Source organism: Carettochelys insculpta, chromosome 10 (assembly GCF_033958435.1).
Source record: "Carettochelys insculpta isolate YL-2023 chromosome 10, ASM3395843v1, whole genome shotgun sequence".
Lineage (NCBI taxonomy): Eukaryota > Metazoa > Chordata > Testudines > Carettochelyidae > Carettochelys > Carettochelys insculpta.
The window spans coordinates 20089085-20102016 of record NC_134146.1 but is presented as its reverse complement, the minus strand read 5'-3'; the positions used below and the strand labels follow the sequence as shown (position 1 = coordinate 20102016).

General features: G+C 41.3%; 1 protein-coding gene across 1 annotated transcript in view; it reads left to right on the top strand.

The window, feature by feature from the left end:
* SPHKAP (SPHK1 interactor, AKAP domain containing) overlaps positions 1-12932 on the top strand; it is a 98360-nt gene that overhangs the window by 23892 nt on the left and 61536 nt on the right. Inside the window, exons 2-3 of the mRNA XM_075004187.1 lie at positions 3622-3724; positions 11362-11472. Coding sequence (XP_074860288.1) covers positions 3622-3724; positions 11362-11472 — 214 coding nt within the window. The remainder of the gene's footprint in view (positions 1-3621; positions 3725-11361; positions 11473-12932) is intronic.

Genomic DNA, 12932 nt, shown 5'->3' with positions numbered 1-12932 from the left:
TGAACCAAACTTTATAAGAATATTTGTGCCTTTACTGTAACTATTACTGCACTGTATTTCCATGCAATACATGTATTAAAAGTTTTACATTAGCCTTAAATTTTCTTTGTTAGCTTTTTAAGTTCACCATGTTTAGACATAAAAGTTTGCATTAAATTATGGATCAGCTTCAGATACGTTTGCACTAAGTGGGTCTGGGACCTCACTCAAAGTCTTAATTAGTACAAGTCCCTATTTGAAGAACCCTAACCCTATCCTAACCCTAACCCTATCCTTGCTTACTCACACTGGTTAGGGCTAGATATTACTTGCTATGGCGCAGCAGCAATATGTAAATATTCATTTGAGAAAGCAATCTCAGGACTCCTTAACCTGTGATATAGAGCAAATCCTCCATTTGTGGCATATTATTGGACTGCACCTTTTGATTTAATTGAGATTTTGCAGAGTCAGGAAAAGTAGAATCCCAGAGCTCCTTCCCATACGGCATTAGGTAATGCAGTAGTCTGGCAGCTGACAAATACGGCTTGTTTGAAATACTGCCAGTTCTCCTGAACTCCCTTCCCCTTCATATTAGCTTCCCAGGGGATCCTGCCCATCAGTTTTCTGAGGGAGTCAAAGTCTGGTCTTCTGAAATGAAGGGTTTGTATTTTACGGCTCACCTTTCTTCCTTTTGTCAGGATCTTGAAATCCACCATATCCTGATCACTGCAGCCCAGGTTGCCTTCCACTTCTGTTTCTCTTACTAGTTCTTCCCTGTTTGTGAGCAGCAGATCAAGCTGCACATAGCCCCTGGTCAGTTTCTGCAGCACGTGTACCGAGAAGTTATCCCCAATAGTCTCCAAAAACTTCATGGTTTGTCTGTGTGTTGCTGTATTGGTCTCCCAACATACATCTGTGTGGTTAAAGTCTCATATGAGAACCAGGGCCTGAGATCTGGAAATGTCTCTTAGGTATCTGAAGAAATCCTCAACTACCTCATCTACCTGATTGGTGCTCTATAAGAGACACCAAATCACATAATCTCTGTTGCTTCAGCCTCTAAGCTTAACCCAAAGACTGTCAATTGGCTTTTCTCCCTCCATATAACGAAGCTCTGAGCCATCATGCTGCTCTCTTTCATACAGCACCACTCCTGCTTCTCTTCTCCCTTGCCTGTCCTTTCATGGCAGTGCTCCAGTCATAGGAGTCATCCCACCAAGTCTCCATTATTCCAAATCACCTCATACTCCTTTGACTGTGCCAGGGCCTCTAATTCTTCCTGTTCACTTCCCAGACTTCTTGAATTCATGTACAAACACCTTAGATAACTAGTTGATTAGACTATCTTCTCCTTTTGAATCTAGGCTCCTCCTTTGTTGTACCCTCCTTCTTCCCCACTTACCTCAGGGCTTGTGTCACTATCTCTTGATGAACCTAGTTTAAAGCCCTCCGTGGTAGGTTTGCAAGCCTAACTGCAAAGATGCTCCTCCCTCTCTTGGTTAGGTGGACCACGTCTCTTCCTAGCAATCCTCGTTCCCAAAACAGAATCCCATGATTGAAGAAACCAAAGCCCTCTCTCCAACACCACCTATGCAACCATGCGTTGATGTCCATGATTCGATGATCCCTACCTGGACCCCTTCCTTCAACAGGGAGGATGGATAAGACCACCACTTGTGCTCCATATTCCTTGATCTTTCTTCCCAGAGTTACATAATCTGCAGTGACCTGCTCAAGGTCTTTCTTTGATGTGTCATTAGTTCCTACCTGGAAAAGTAGGAATGGGTACTAATCTGCAGGTTTGATGATTTGTGGAAGACTCTGTTACATCCTGGCTTCTAGCTCCTGGTAAGCAGCAAACTTCCCGAGATTCCAGCTCTGGATGGCAGATGGATGACTCTGCCCCTCTTAGGAGGGAGTCCCCAACCACCACCACCCATTGTCTTCTCTTAGGGGTGGTTGTTGTAGATCCCTCATCCCTAGGGCTACACATCCCATGCCTTCCAGTCAGTGGGGTCGTCTTTTGATTCATTCCCTGAGAGGTCTCTGCCCACAGCATTTTCCACCATAACATCCATGCAGAGAGCTTGAAAGTGGTTGCTTACCTCCACTGGAATTGGAGATACTTGAATTGGCTTTCTTCACCTGGAGGTTACATTCTTCCAGTTTTCTTCCTTGCTGAGCAACCAGTGAGGTCACTGCAAAACCTGCTGTGCCTCCAGTATTAAAAGCTGCCTTCTGTTGAGGAAGTCTTCACCTTCTCTGATGGACTGGAGGGCTGATATTTGAGATTCAAGTCTTCTAATCCTTTCTTCCAAGATGGTTTCCACCTTGCACTTGGTACAGACAAAATCCCACGTGTCTCCGAGGGAAAGACAAACATGGCACATGCTGTGGAGGTCACAACTGTCTTTTCACTATCCAAACTTTTCCTTTCCTCAGGGAGTTCTCTTTGATGTTTTTAGTGCTGCCTTGAAGGACAGAAGAGAAAAACTGTAAGAAAGAGACCAATCGTTATGAGGCTCCTCCCAAGGCAAACTCCCAGGCAAACTCCCTGTTTGCTGCCACTGCCTTTTTATGTAGAGCAAGTTTTCTATTTTGAAGATATTCCATATTTTATGTGGGTTAAATATTCAGTTTGCTTCTCAAGAAGCTGGATGCACAGCTCTGAGGAAGTACAGAGACTGCTGAATTCCCCAGGCAGTAACCTGAAAACACATCAAAGATACAATTTAGGGCCAGTTCTGCTAACACATAACGAGGTGGAATGGGTCACTTAATACAAGATGTAATGTTTACTGTGGCGAGTAACGTTTGCAGGACTCAGCACTGGGTGCTGAATGATCTTTAGGAACTCTGAAGTCATGCCTAAAAAGAAGTGCAGGTTTATTTAACTGAATGAATATTGCTGTAATTTGATTACTGATATTTAATTAGCAGTCTTTCACGAGAAATAATTAAGCTAATCCAAAAGCACTGTTTTGCAGTTTTTCAGCTGTATATATAACGACTGATTGGAAGTTTCACTTGCATGACTTCACAAAAATAAGCAGATATGAAGGATAAATACAATTCAGTAGCATGCACACATCATGCAGTATAGGGGATATGTGCAATTCTCATTGTTGTAGTCTGTGATTATAAAGCTGCTCTGCCTGGGCTTTTGAATTCAGTCACCCCCATTGTTTTCTTTTTGCTTTAATGACTATTATTCAACTCACTTCTCAAATCCCAGGCAGGTAATAGCATGGGTGAAGTACGGTATGAGTTCTTTTATACTGGTGTCTGCCAAGCGCAATTAACATAGAAAGGATGTCATTTACTGTTTTAAAATGGCTCAGGAAAAGAAGCTAGCACCACATTTTAGTACATTATTAAAGACAGGCAGATGTAACTAGGTCAAGTTAAGTGCTATATTCTAGTCCTTAAAAGGCAGCAGGCTGCTATTTCACAGTCATCATAGTATAGTCCTCCAAAGATGGGAAAAATAGGATAAATCACCAAGGGGAAAAAAACACAGAGAAGTTGGTGCAATTTGAGAGAAGATGCAGGTCTTTAAATTGAGCTGTATTCTGGCATCATTTCACATGTTTATGTAGATGAGTCATTGGAAGGATTTTTGTTGTTCTCTTTCTTCAGTAACTTTGAATCCCCACTGATGTATGAAGGCTCAGAGCACCAAGGCAGCGGCACAGACAGCTCAGAAAGCAGTTTGGGGAGCTCTGTCACAGCATGTAAGAAGGTAACTTCTCTCTAAGCTTATTTCCTTTTCCAAGGCAGATCAAACTCACAATCAGCTCTGCTTTCAGTTCACGCCTTCCTGGGGATTACAGAATCAATTGATGCACAAACTAAAGTCAAGGATACGAAAACATTCATATTAAAACAAAAGGGGGACCAAGCTGGGTATTCTGTGGTTTTAATTGGTTAGACTCTGCCGGTGATTTGATATGACTCATGTTCAGTGTCTCAGTGATCATTGTGATAGTCACCTTTCCACTTTCTCCCTCTTACCAAAGCAGTAGAGTGTGTAGGACCTTACACAGAGGTCCAGAGCTCTTCTGTCTATTCTGGTGTCTGACTTAGAGTTTCAACAGTCCAAGATCAGAAAAAAGAGAGTAAACATAATTCCGAGGCAGAGGGAACAAAGGGCAGAACAAGGGAGACAACTACAGGAACTGCTAAGGGTTGATTTATGTGACCTAAGGGTATGTTTGGACTAGAAGCAGGTGTGCATATTTACCCACACAACATTAGGAGCAGGACAAATGTTTGTATGTATGCTTGTTGCATTGAGACTGAGACGATTCCGCTAAAGAACTACAAACTTTAGAAAAATACATTGTATCTGATGGGGCAGGTTAGGACTGACTTGTGTGGGAGCAGACGAGGGAGCGTACTAGCAGCACCTCTGAGGAGATGAAAGGCGGCGGGGGAGGGGGCAAGGTGAAAGCTTTGCTCCCATTTTGCAGCAGCCAGGAGTGCTCTGGGAAGCTCAGAGAAATTGTGTTTAGCAGAGGCACAATATTAGAGCCCATGAAAAAAGCCCGTTATTTTTGCCCCACAGGATTTTCTAGCTTTTCTTTTAAGCAAGCCCCCACCTCCAAGAGGTCAGATTCCATGCCCTTTCTGGTTTTCAAAAAACTACTAAAAAATTTTTTTTACCGTAAACTGAAATTTACTGGAAAAAAATTCACTTGGTCAAAAGTTTTCCACTGAAAACTGGAAAGAGTTCTATTTTGGTCAAAAAGCCATTCAGAAAAAAACCCCAAAGCTATTCAGTTAGCCATACCCCTAGCCATTGCTTTCACAGGCGCAGGTCCAGCTCATTTCAGCATGAGGCAGTAGCTAAAAGCCACAGCTGAACTCTTCAGAGTGAACTGAAATGTTGGTTTATTTGGGAGAATGCTTATTTGCTTAAGAAGAGGAATGAAAAGTAACTTGAATCTGACAGGTACCCCCCATATTCCTCCTCATTGCAATGAAAACATAAAAGAGACAAGTGTTCAGTGAAATTGGGCCCCCTTGATTCTCTATTTACCTCACCAGAGGCTGCTACTTCACTTCATATTATGGGACATTGTTTTATTAGCAAAGGGAAGATTGTGTACCAGTTGTACCTATTCAGAAGGCTTCACCCTTGGGGTGGGTCAACACTTGCACCTTCCCAGACACTAAATGTACTTTTTAAAAAGTTTTAAAAGGGGATACCACTCCCAGTGCTGTTCTATCTGCCTGGGCCCTAATAGTTAAATAAAAAAAACAAAACAAAACAGTATTTTTGCATTTTACCAACAGAAGAACATTTAGGGCACATTTGAGGAATTGTTACAGGATGCTGTGGCATTGCTTTCACATGGCTAAAAGTATACAGAAATAGCAGTTCAATCCACTTTCTCTTACCTTACATTCATTAAAGAAGTTCTAATTAAGATTGCTAATTGCTGCTGTTAGATCGGAACCACTGTGATCTCTCAATGGCAGAATGATTTAAGCATTCCATCAAATTCACTTGCCAGGTTGAAGAGCTATTTGTATCATGAGCAGCCACAGTTAGGCAGCATCTCATACGATGCCTATCACTTTACAGGCCAATCTGAATGAATATAAGATGTGCTCCTTTGTGTCTCATCTTATTCTGCATGTACCTCTTTCATATCTTTTTGAAAAGTGGTAATTAACCAAAGCAATTAAGATGATCAGGCATAAACATGCAGATGTCTTGTTTGTAGAGCAGAGCCTCTGTGTTCTGTCTGTAGTAGATACATTTACCGTATATAAATGTCTGAGAGCAGGAAGTTGTTACACTGAACTTGTGTGAAGGTTTTTTCCTCTGGGAAAGAGTGACTTTTCTATTCTACATCATGCTGGAGGGTGATTTAGTTCATTGATTCACCACACACTGAGTAATGCTGACAGTTAGGTCTAGATGCAAATGGAAAACTTTTTTTTAGAGCCATGAATTACTGCTGATTTCACATTTAATACATGACACAGATTCATCCTGAAATATTTAAAAGTATGTTGATTTCCACTGAGCACCCAATATACAGCAGTGTGGCGCATGCAGCTGCTACAAATAAGTACTCTGTGTAATAAAGTTCTGCTTCTAGCTACACTATTAGAAAAGTCTGAAGTAACTTCATTGACCTTAGCAAAATATTATGGATGTACATCAGAGGAAGTTGAGCCAAATTTGGCACAAGAGATAATAATTCCAATTACGAGAGTCTCCAAAGCCTTTTAGAGCAGGGAGACCCTATTCTAAAATGGACAGTAAAGAAGGTACCAAGTGACTGGTGACATAGTACAAGCTCACGTTATTCATTACAGATATGCAAGTTTGTGATACTCAGATTAAAAATGTACTTTGCAGCTGATAAAATGAATTGGTGCTTGTTCACAAAACACACTGCTGGAGCTACCCATCTGAGAAGCATATGTGTCCAAAAGACCTTTGAGAAGATAACTAGTGCTACGTAGGGCCTGATGGTACCAAATTCATACACAAGTGGCCACAAACAGCCATCTGCAGCCAATAAGAGCTGTGATTGCCGTATACCTGCAGAAACACAGTTAAATAAAGTGGCAGCAGCCTGCCAGGGACTAACCCTGGTGGGCAGCTGCTTTTTTTTTTATTTTATTATCCACCCCTACTCTAGTCTGAGCTAATTATGGTAGCAGGGCTCTGTTTTCACTGAGGCAGAAGGTAAGGAATTTATCCAGTGTGGAGTCACTGAACTACTAAACAAGAGACACTTACAGTCCTCAAGAACAGGACTGTTTTAGTATTTAAGGCTTTGCCAGTCTCCATATAAAGTCTGTGGTCACACTGGCATAGTTGTGGTCACTAACTCAATTGCTAAATAAGTTGCTAACATCCAAAACATTTTGGGTATAAGGGCACTCTGAAGTGCCAGCGGCTACATGGCTTGTCAGCGTTTCGACATTAGCAACTTCGAAATTCACGCAGCTATTCACCACTCAGACTCGTTTATGTGCCCTGTTTGAAGGGGGGGAGCTAGTGTAAATTAGCCCTTGTTGCTTGAATATATTTGGCACAGATCTGTATTCCAAGGTCCGGGTAGTCCTCGATGTAGAGGGCTCCCTCCACAAACTGGATATTCCCCTGTCTGCTGGGTAAGCAGAAGGACAACACTTCTGAAGAATCATTCCAGTGTATCTGGCCTGACGTGAATGCCCACTATAGGAAGGAAGGAAGGCACTATATCTCGCCTAGACTTCTGTAAGAGAATTTACGGGGATATTCCAGTAGGAGCTGTATTAGTTGGTTGCTCAGCTTAGTGTTATGATTACAGTCTTGTGGTAGTAAATGTTAGAGGTCCCATGCCCACAAGATAATAAAAGGGACTTGTGCTCCCCTCTGCAGCTTCACTGGGACCTAGCCAGTGGTAGCTCGGGTCTGCGAAGAGATCCTTGCACAGTTTTCCCTTTAGCCACTCCTAATGAGTTGTTCTCTAGAAAGATGATCTGGGGTTATTTTGTGGTTTTCACAATTTGCTTCTCTCCGTAAATATTTTGACTTGGTGAATTCTCACATTTGCCAATGAATAGCTGTTCTAGACAGATAACATCTTCCTTTCCTTTGCCCTGCATAGCCATTCCATCCTGCTCATTGCCACAGGAATTACCAAGGCCAAGAATTTAAGGTTCAGAAAAAGGATTGGACATTTACAATGAATAAAGACAAGCCAAAGCTGTCAATTATAATCACATTTTGGAAGGACATTAATATCCTTGTTCTTGAGGCTTTAAAATTATCTATAATTAGCAATCACGATGAGATCTAAGGTGGGGAAAGATGGTCAGTTGCCTCCCCTCAGGTTCTCACATCTTCCTCTGAATCATCTGGTGATGGCCAGTGTCAAAGACAGGGCAGTGGACTAGATGAACCTTGGGCCTTATCCATTGTCCTGTTTGATTACTTGACCATCTGTAATCCCCCCATCTCAATGCAGTTAATTTTTTTTCCCTCTTGTCTATCATCTTGTCACACTAACAAACGTTCTTCCCAACCTGCTGCTAATATTTTCACCCATATTCTGCTACTGCTACCCATTATTCTTTTATCCAGTTTTTTTTCTTTGCTTTTCTTGAAGAAATTGGTGTTTTGGAAAAGCAGACCCAAAATTTTCTTTAATCTGGGGAAAGGATATCTGCCTTCTCTGTCTCTACCCCAAGAAAACTGGCCTTATAGGGCGCAAGGAAAGTTTTTTCTATCACTTTATGATACTATATATTCAGGAACATGTATTTTAAAGGCCCGGAGTTGTAAACTTTGGAGGCACCTTACTACTTTGCTTCTCTTCCCTGGGCACAGACTTCCAACGATTTGGTCTCTTTTCCCAGAGGTAGCTCTTAGTTTACACACTTCTTCTTACTAAAAACATTAGGAAGTATTAACTGTTTTTCATAATCCACTATTAAATTGAAAAAATGAAGTTAGTTAATACCCCTTTGTTTTGGCAGCCCTGGATCTTTTATAGAAATGTATCTTACCTTTAAAAACCTTCCAAAACCAAAAAACCACAAGCTGTGTAAGGCGTCTGGTGGCACTTTAAAAGCCTAATAGTTCTATTAGGGCCATTAGCTTTTGTAAAATGCAACTCACTTCCTCAGATGCTGAAGAGGAAAGACTAGAGGAAAGGATACAGAGATGAGAGTGGAACTTGAATGGATCTCTACATATAGCATCAAGGTTTTAGATGTAAAGTTATCTACACCTTAGAGGAGCAGTCCAGTCTGTTATAAAGTCTGTACTGGGTCTCATTTCTCAGTGTCTTACACCTAGTGTAATCATGCAAGCTGCATTTAGGAGACAGACCATTACCACATTCAGAATCAGAGCATTTTACACCTCTTAAGCTTGTGCCATGTGTATGCTATACATATAGAGTGCAAGAAAAGCTGTAGAGAATCAGGCTCAGAAGTAATTGTTTAATCTAATTTAAAAAAAAAAAAATCATGTTTTAGTGTTTGTGACCCAGCCAGAGCTGCAATGTACAGCACTGAGCACAAGAAAGACTAATACTCTTACTTAAAGTGGACACGAATAATAGTGCATTGTGAATAGTGAATTGCTCTGCCTCACATAAAGGACTGAATTTGGCCCTCAGTCTAGTTTTTGGAGGCAAAGAATCAAAACTACGCAATTTGAGTTATGTTAGTAGCATAACTCAAATAGACATAGATTAGCTGTACTTACCACAGGGTCCACACTGCAGGAGGTCACCAGAAAAAGGCTTCTCCTGTTGACTTCCCCTTACTCATCTCGTTTTGCTGGAGTACCAGAGTTGACACAGGAGAGATCTGCATTCAGTTCAGCAGGTCTTTACGAGACTCACTAAGTCAACCACCCATGGATCAATCTCTACAGCACTGATCCAACCAGTAGTGGAGACAAGCCCTTGGAGGCTACCTTTGCTTCACCTCTACCTGGGCTGTGGATTGTGTGCTGCATCTCCAGACCCAACAGTAGAAATGGGGCCATGGCCTAGAATGACTGTTCAGCCCATTTTTAAAAGCTAATTGAAAAGTCTTCTGCTTTTTCTGTTATTTGTCAGGCACAAGCAAATGAATCCTGACACTCAGAAACCCTAGCCTCTTTTAAATAGTAACAGCGATTGCACAGTTAGAAGCCAGCATCATCCTCCTGTGTGTGGGAGAAATGGAGCCATGCAGCTTATGATTTGTTGTGTACATGGATGGCAAACATCTGGAAAATTGACATGAGACAGTTCTCTAGCGCACAATGTCTTTGTGTTCTTGCTAATGCATTTTATATTGTTTGGTGTCTATTTCCCCCTATATTTCACTGATCAAATCCAGAGTAACCACGTATAACAAGTGCTCAGAACAGTTATGCCAACCCTTGCTGCTAAAAACTTAGTACAATAATGTCAGACACAGAAGTAAATTAGGTAGATTGATTCAGCATTCATTATGCATATAGTACCTATGAGAGCTTTCCAGCAACAGAATAACACTGTCTAAATACCTCACAGCCTGGGAGGTAAGAAAGTGCTGTTATCCCCATTTTATAGTCTGGGGAACTGAGACATGGAATGCCTGACTTGTCCAAGATAACAGACTTCCTATAGCAGAGTGAGAAATTGGACTCAGGTCTTATGCATCCCAGGTTGCCACCTGTGCTGCAGGACCAGCCTTTCTTCCAAGATGGAGCATGTGTCAGGTGGTTTGGTTTGTTCTGTTCCATTTTTGGAAGAAGGGTGAAGAGAGATTGAGTGCATTTTCAGCCAGCTCTGTTTATGGTAAGACGCTTTCTGCGGCTGCTCCATAAGCTTACTAGAGTATGGGTCTACCTGTTTGGAAAACGTAACTATATTTTGCAATTTGTTTAGGGCAAGGCAACTGTGAACATACTTGCTCCTAAACACATACTAGTACAATTCTTTGGCACAACCAGCATGTGTATCATGAGTCACAGCTTCAAAACAGTCTTAATTTGAGACATTTTAATAATATATGTCATGCCACATTCAGAAAGGAAATACCCTTTTTTGTTAAGCTAAATATAATAGTATGCAGATCTGTTCCAGTAATAAAAATACACATTATAGCAGAGATTTTGTTATCAAAACATTGACAAATATGAAACACAATGCCCAACGAACATCATCATAAGGGACTTAATTCTAGAAGCTGCACCACCCAACTTTCTGGTCTACAAACATTGTAAGCCGCCATTAGCAAAGAGGCAGAAAAGGCAAAACCAGTTGGTCTTTATTTACCGAGAGGGGCAGTAAGGAAAGACGTCAGTTTTGAACTCGGAAGGTGAGCTGTTAGTCTCACTGAAGGCAATGGCAAAATCCTCACCGACTTCAACAGAAGCAGGAGTGAACTCAGGACTGGCTGAAATGATACTTCGCTACTTCTAAGTTCACATGAGTGCTCAGGTATGAGAACGATGTGCATGTGACTGGCAGCCTCCAGGATGACCGAGAATGACAGTAGAATTTAAATGAATATGTTACTTCCCTTTAAAAGCCTTGTTGCCAAATTCTTTTTTTTTTTTTTTTTTTTTTTACTCTTCATAGCTACTAGTTATAAGCCTCTGCAGTAGTGTACTCCAGTAAAACACTGATTTTGATAGTAAACATGTGCCTTCAAGCACTTTCACTATTAAATGAGTGGGATACGATTTTGAGGTTGGCATAAACTTCTGCAATCTCATTTTGCTTGAGTATATATGTTTTTCAAAGGAACAAAAAAAGTCTCAGCATTGTCCCAAACCCAAATGAAACTCACTATCAAGATTTCCATTGGTTTCAAAGGATGCAAGTCCATGGCATTCTTTTAAGCAAACTTACAACAAAGTAAATTAATCTATTTTAACAGGTCCTCTGCAGCAACAGTCTACTAGAGTCATCCGACTACTGGCTACAGAATCAGAGCACACCATGCCGTATTGGCTTTGTGGAAGACAGAGCAGAAAACAAATATGCATCAGTAAGTACTCAGAAGCTTTAGGCTCATGAAGGGAAAAGCGAGTGAAGGGAGTTGTCTTAGTAATTAAATCAGCCATTGAGGAGAAAAAATAAAATCACTGCATGGTAAAAGAAAACATATGTAACCAATTACGTAACCTAAAACTGGACACCATGAATTTCAACTGGGAGTAAACGAGTTAAACAAGCAACCAAAGTAAAAATATGGATATAAATTTGTATACAGTAGACCCGGAAAGGATCACTTTGAAAGTTTGTCTGCAGACTTAAGTCCATCACGTTGATTCAGTCGGCAGCAGAAAGACAAGGATAAAATAAGCATACAGAGGCATTCTTCCTCATTCGGGAGCGGGATAAGGCTTTTGACAAAAGTGCTGCATTCTGTCAATTTACTTTCAACAGAACATCTTGGGAAATCTGGGAACACCAGTTTTGTCAATGAAACCCTCAAATGTAGGCATAGCTCTATAAGTATAGGGAGCTCAAAAACATGCTTTGGGAGGCGGGAGGGACAGATGTATTCAGTACATTCACCTTTAATGCAAAGGGTTCTTTTATTTATCTTGAACCCTTGGCCTTACAAGAAGTGTTCTAAAAATATGAATAGTGATCCCAAAGCAGTAAGTGTTTTGAACACACCTGTTACTTACATAAAGCTGTTAAATGCATGGTTCTTCAGGTTTCTAGTTTTGATATTTTTTTCCACATTACTTCTTTTCAACTGTTCCCACAGAAGAAGAGTGGCCCACTGTTTATCTTTGCTAGGTCTGAGTGAGAGGAATACTGACGGGAAGATTTTCTTTTTCCTACTCAGATTAAGAGCTTTGATGTAGAAAAATATATAGTATGGTTACTTGGTACTAAAGAGCACTTTTCATCGGAAAGTGAAAGTCATTGTCAGTCAACTGTAAGGGAAGTAAATTTTTGTGTCCCCGGTTTACAGATGAGAAGGCAGAAAGAGATGTTAAGTGACTTTTGTTCAGGTGCCCAGAAAGAATGTGTCATAAAAGTACTTACAGCTCAGTTCATGGTTCCCAGGACCAGATGAAATCCTGTCAGGTGCTGAATGCTCACTTGCACAAAATACCATTCCATGCCATGGGCCTGTTCCTGCACCATACCGAGTTCCCTCAGTTCCTGTTTACATGAAGGGGAATTGGGCTTTCAGCATCTCTCAGAACTTGCCCCTGAGAAACACAGCATTGTAGGGTAAGTCCACAGTCAGAATAAACCCTGCAGCAGCAAGTCTCAAAGCGTGGGTCAGCTGACTTGGGATCCTACTAGAAGGCTAATAAAAGCAATGCAGTCTTGCCTGCTCAGGCTGGACCCTGGCCTCTGAGACCCTCCTCCTCCTCCTCACTCCCGAACTCAGATGACTCTGAGCCTCTCTTCTGTGGGTGGCGGAGCTGGATTTGTTTTTTCTGAGTAGCTGTCCCCTTACAGTTAATATCAGACAGTTAT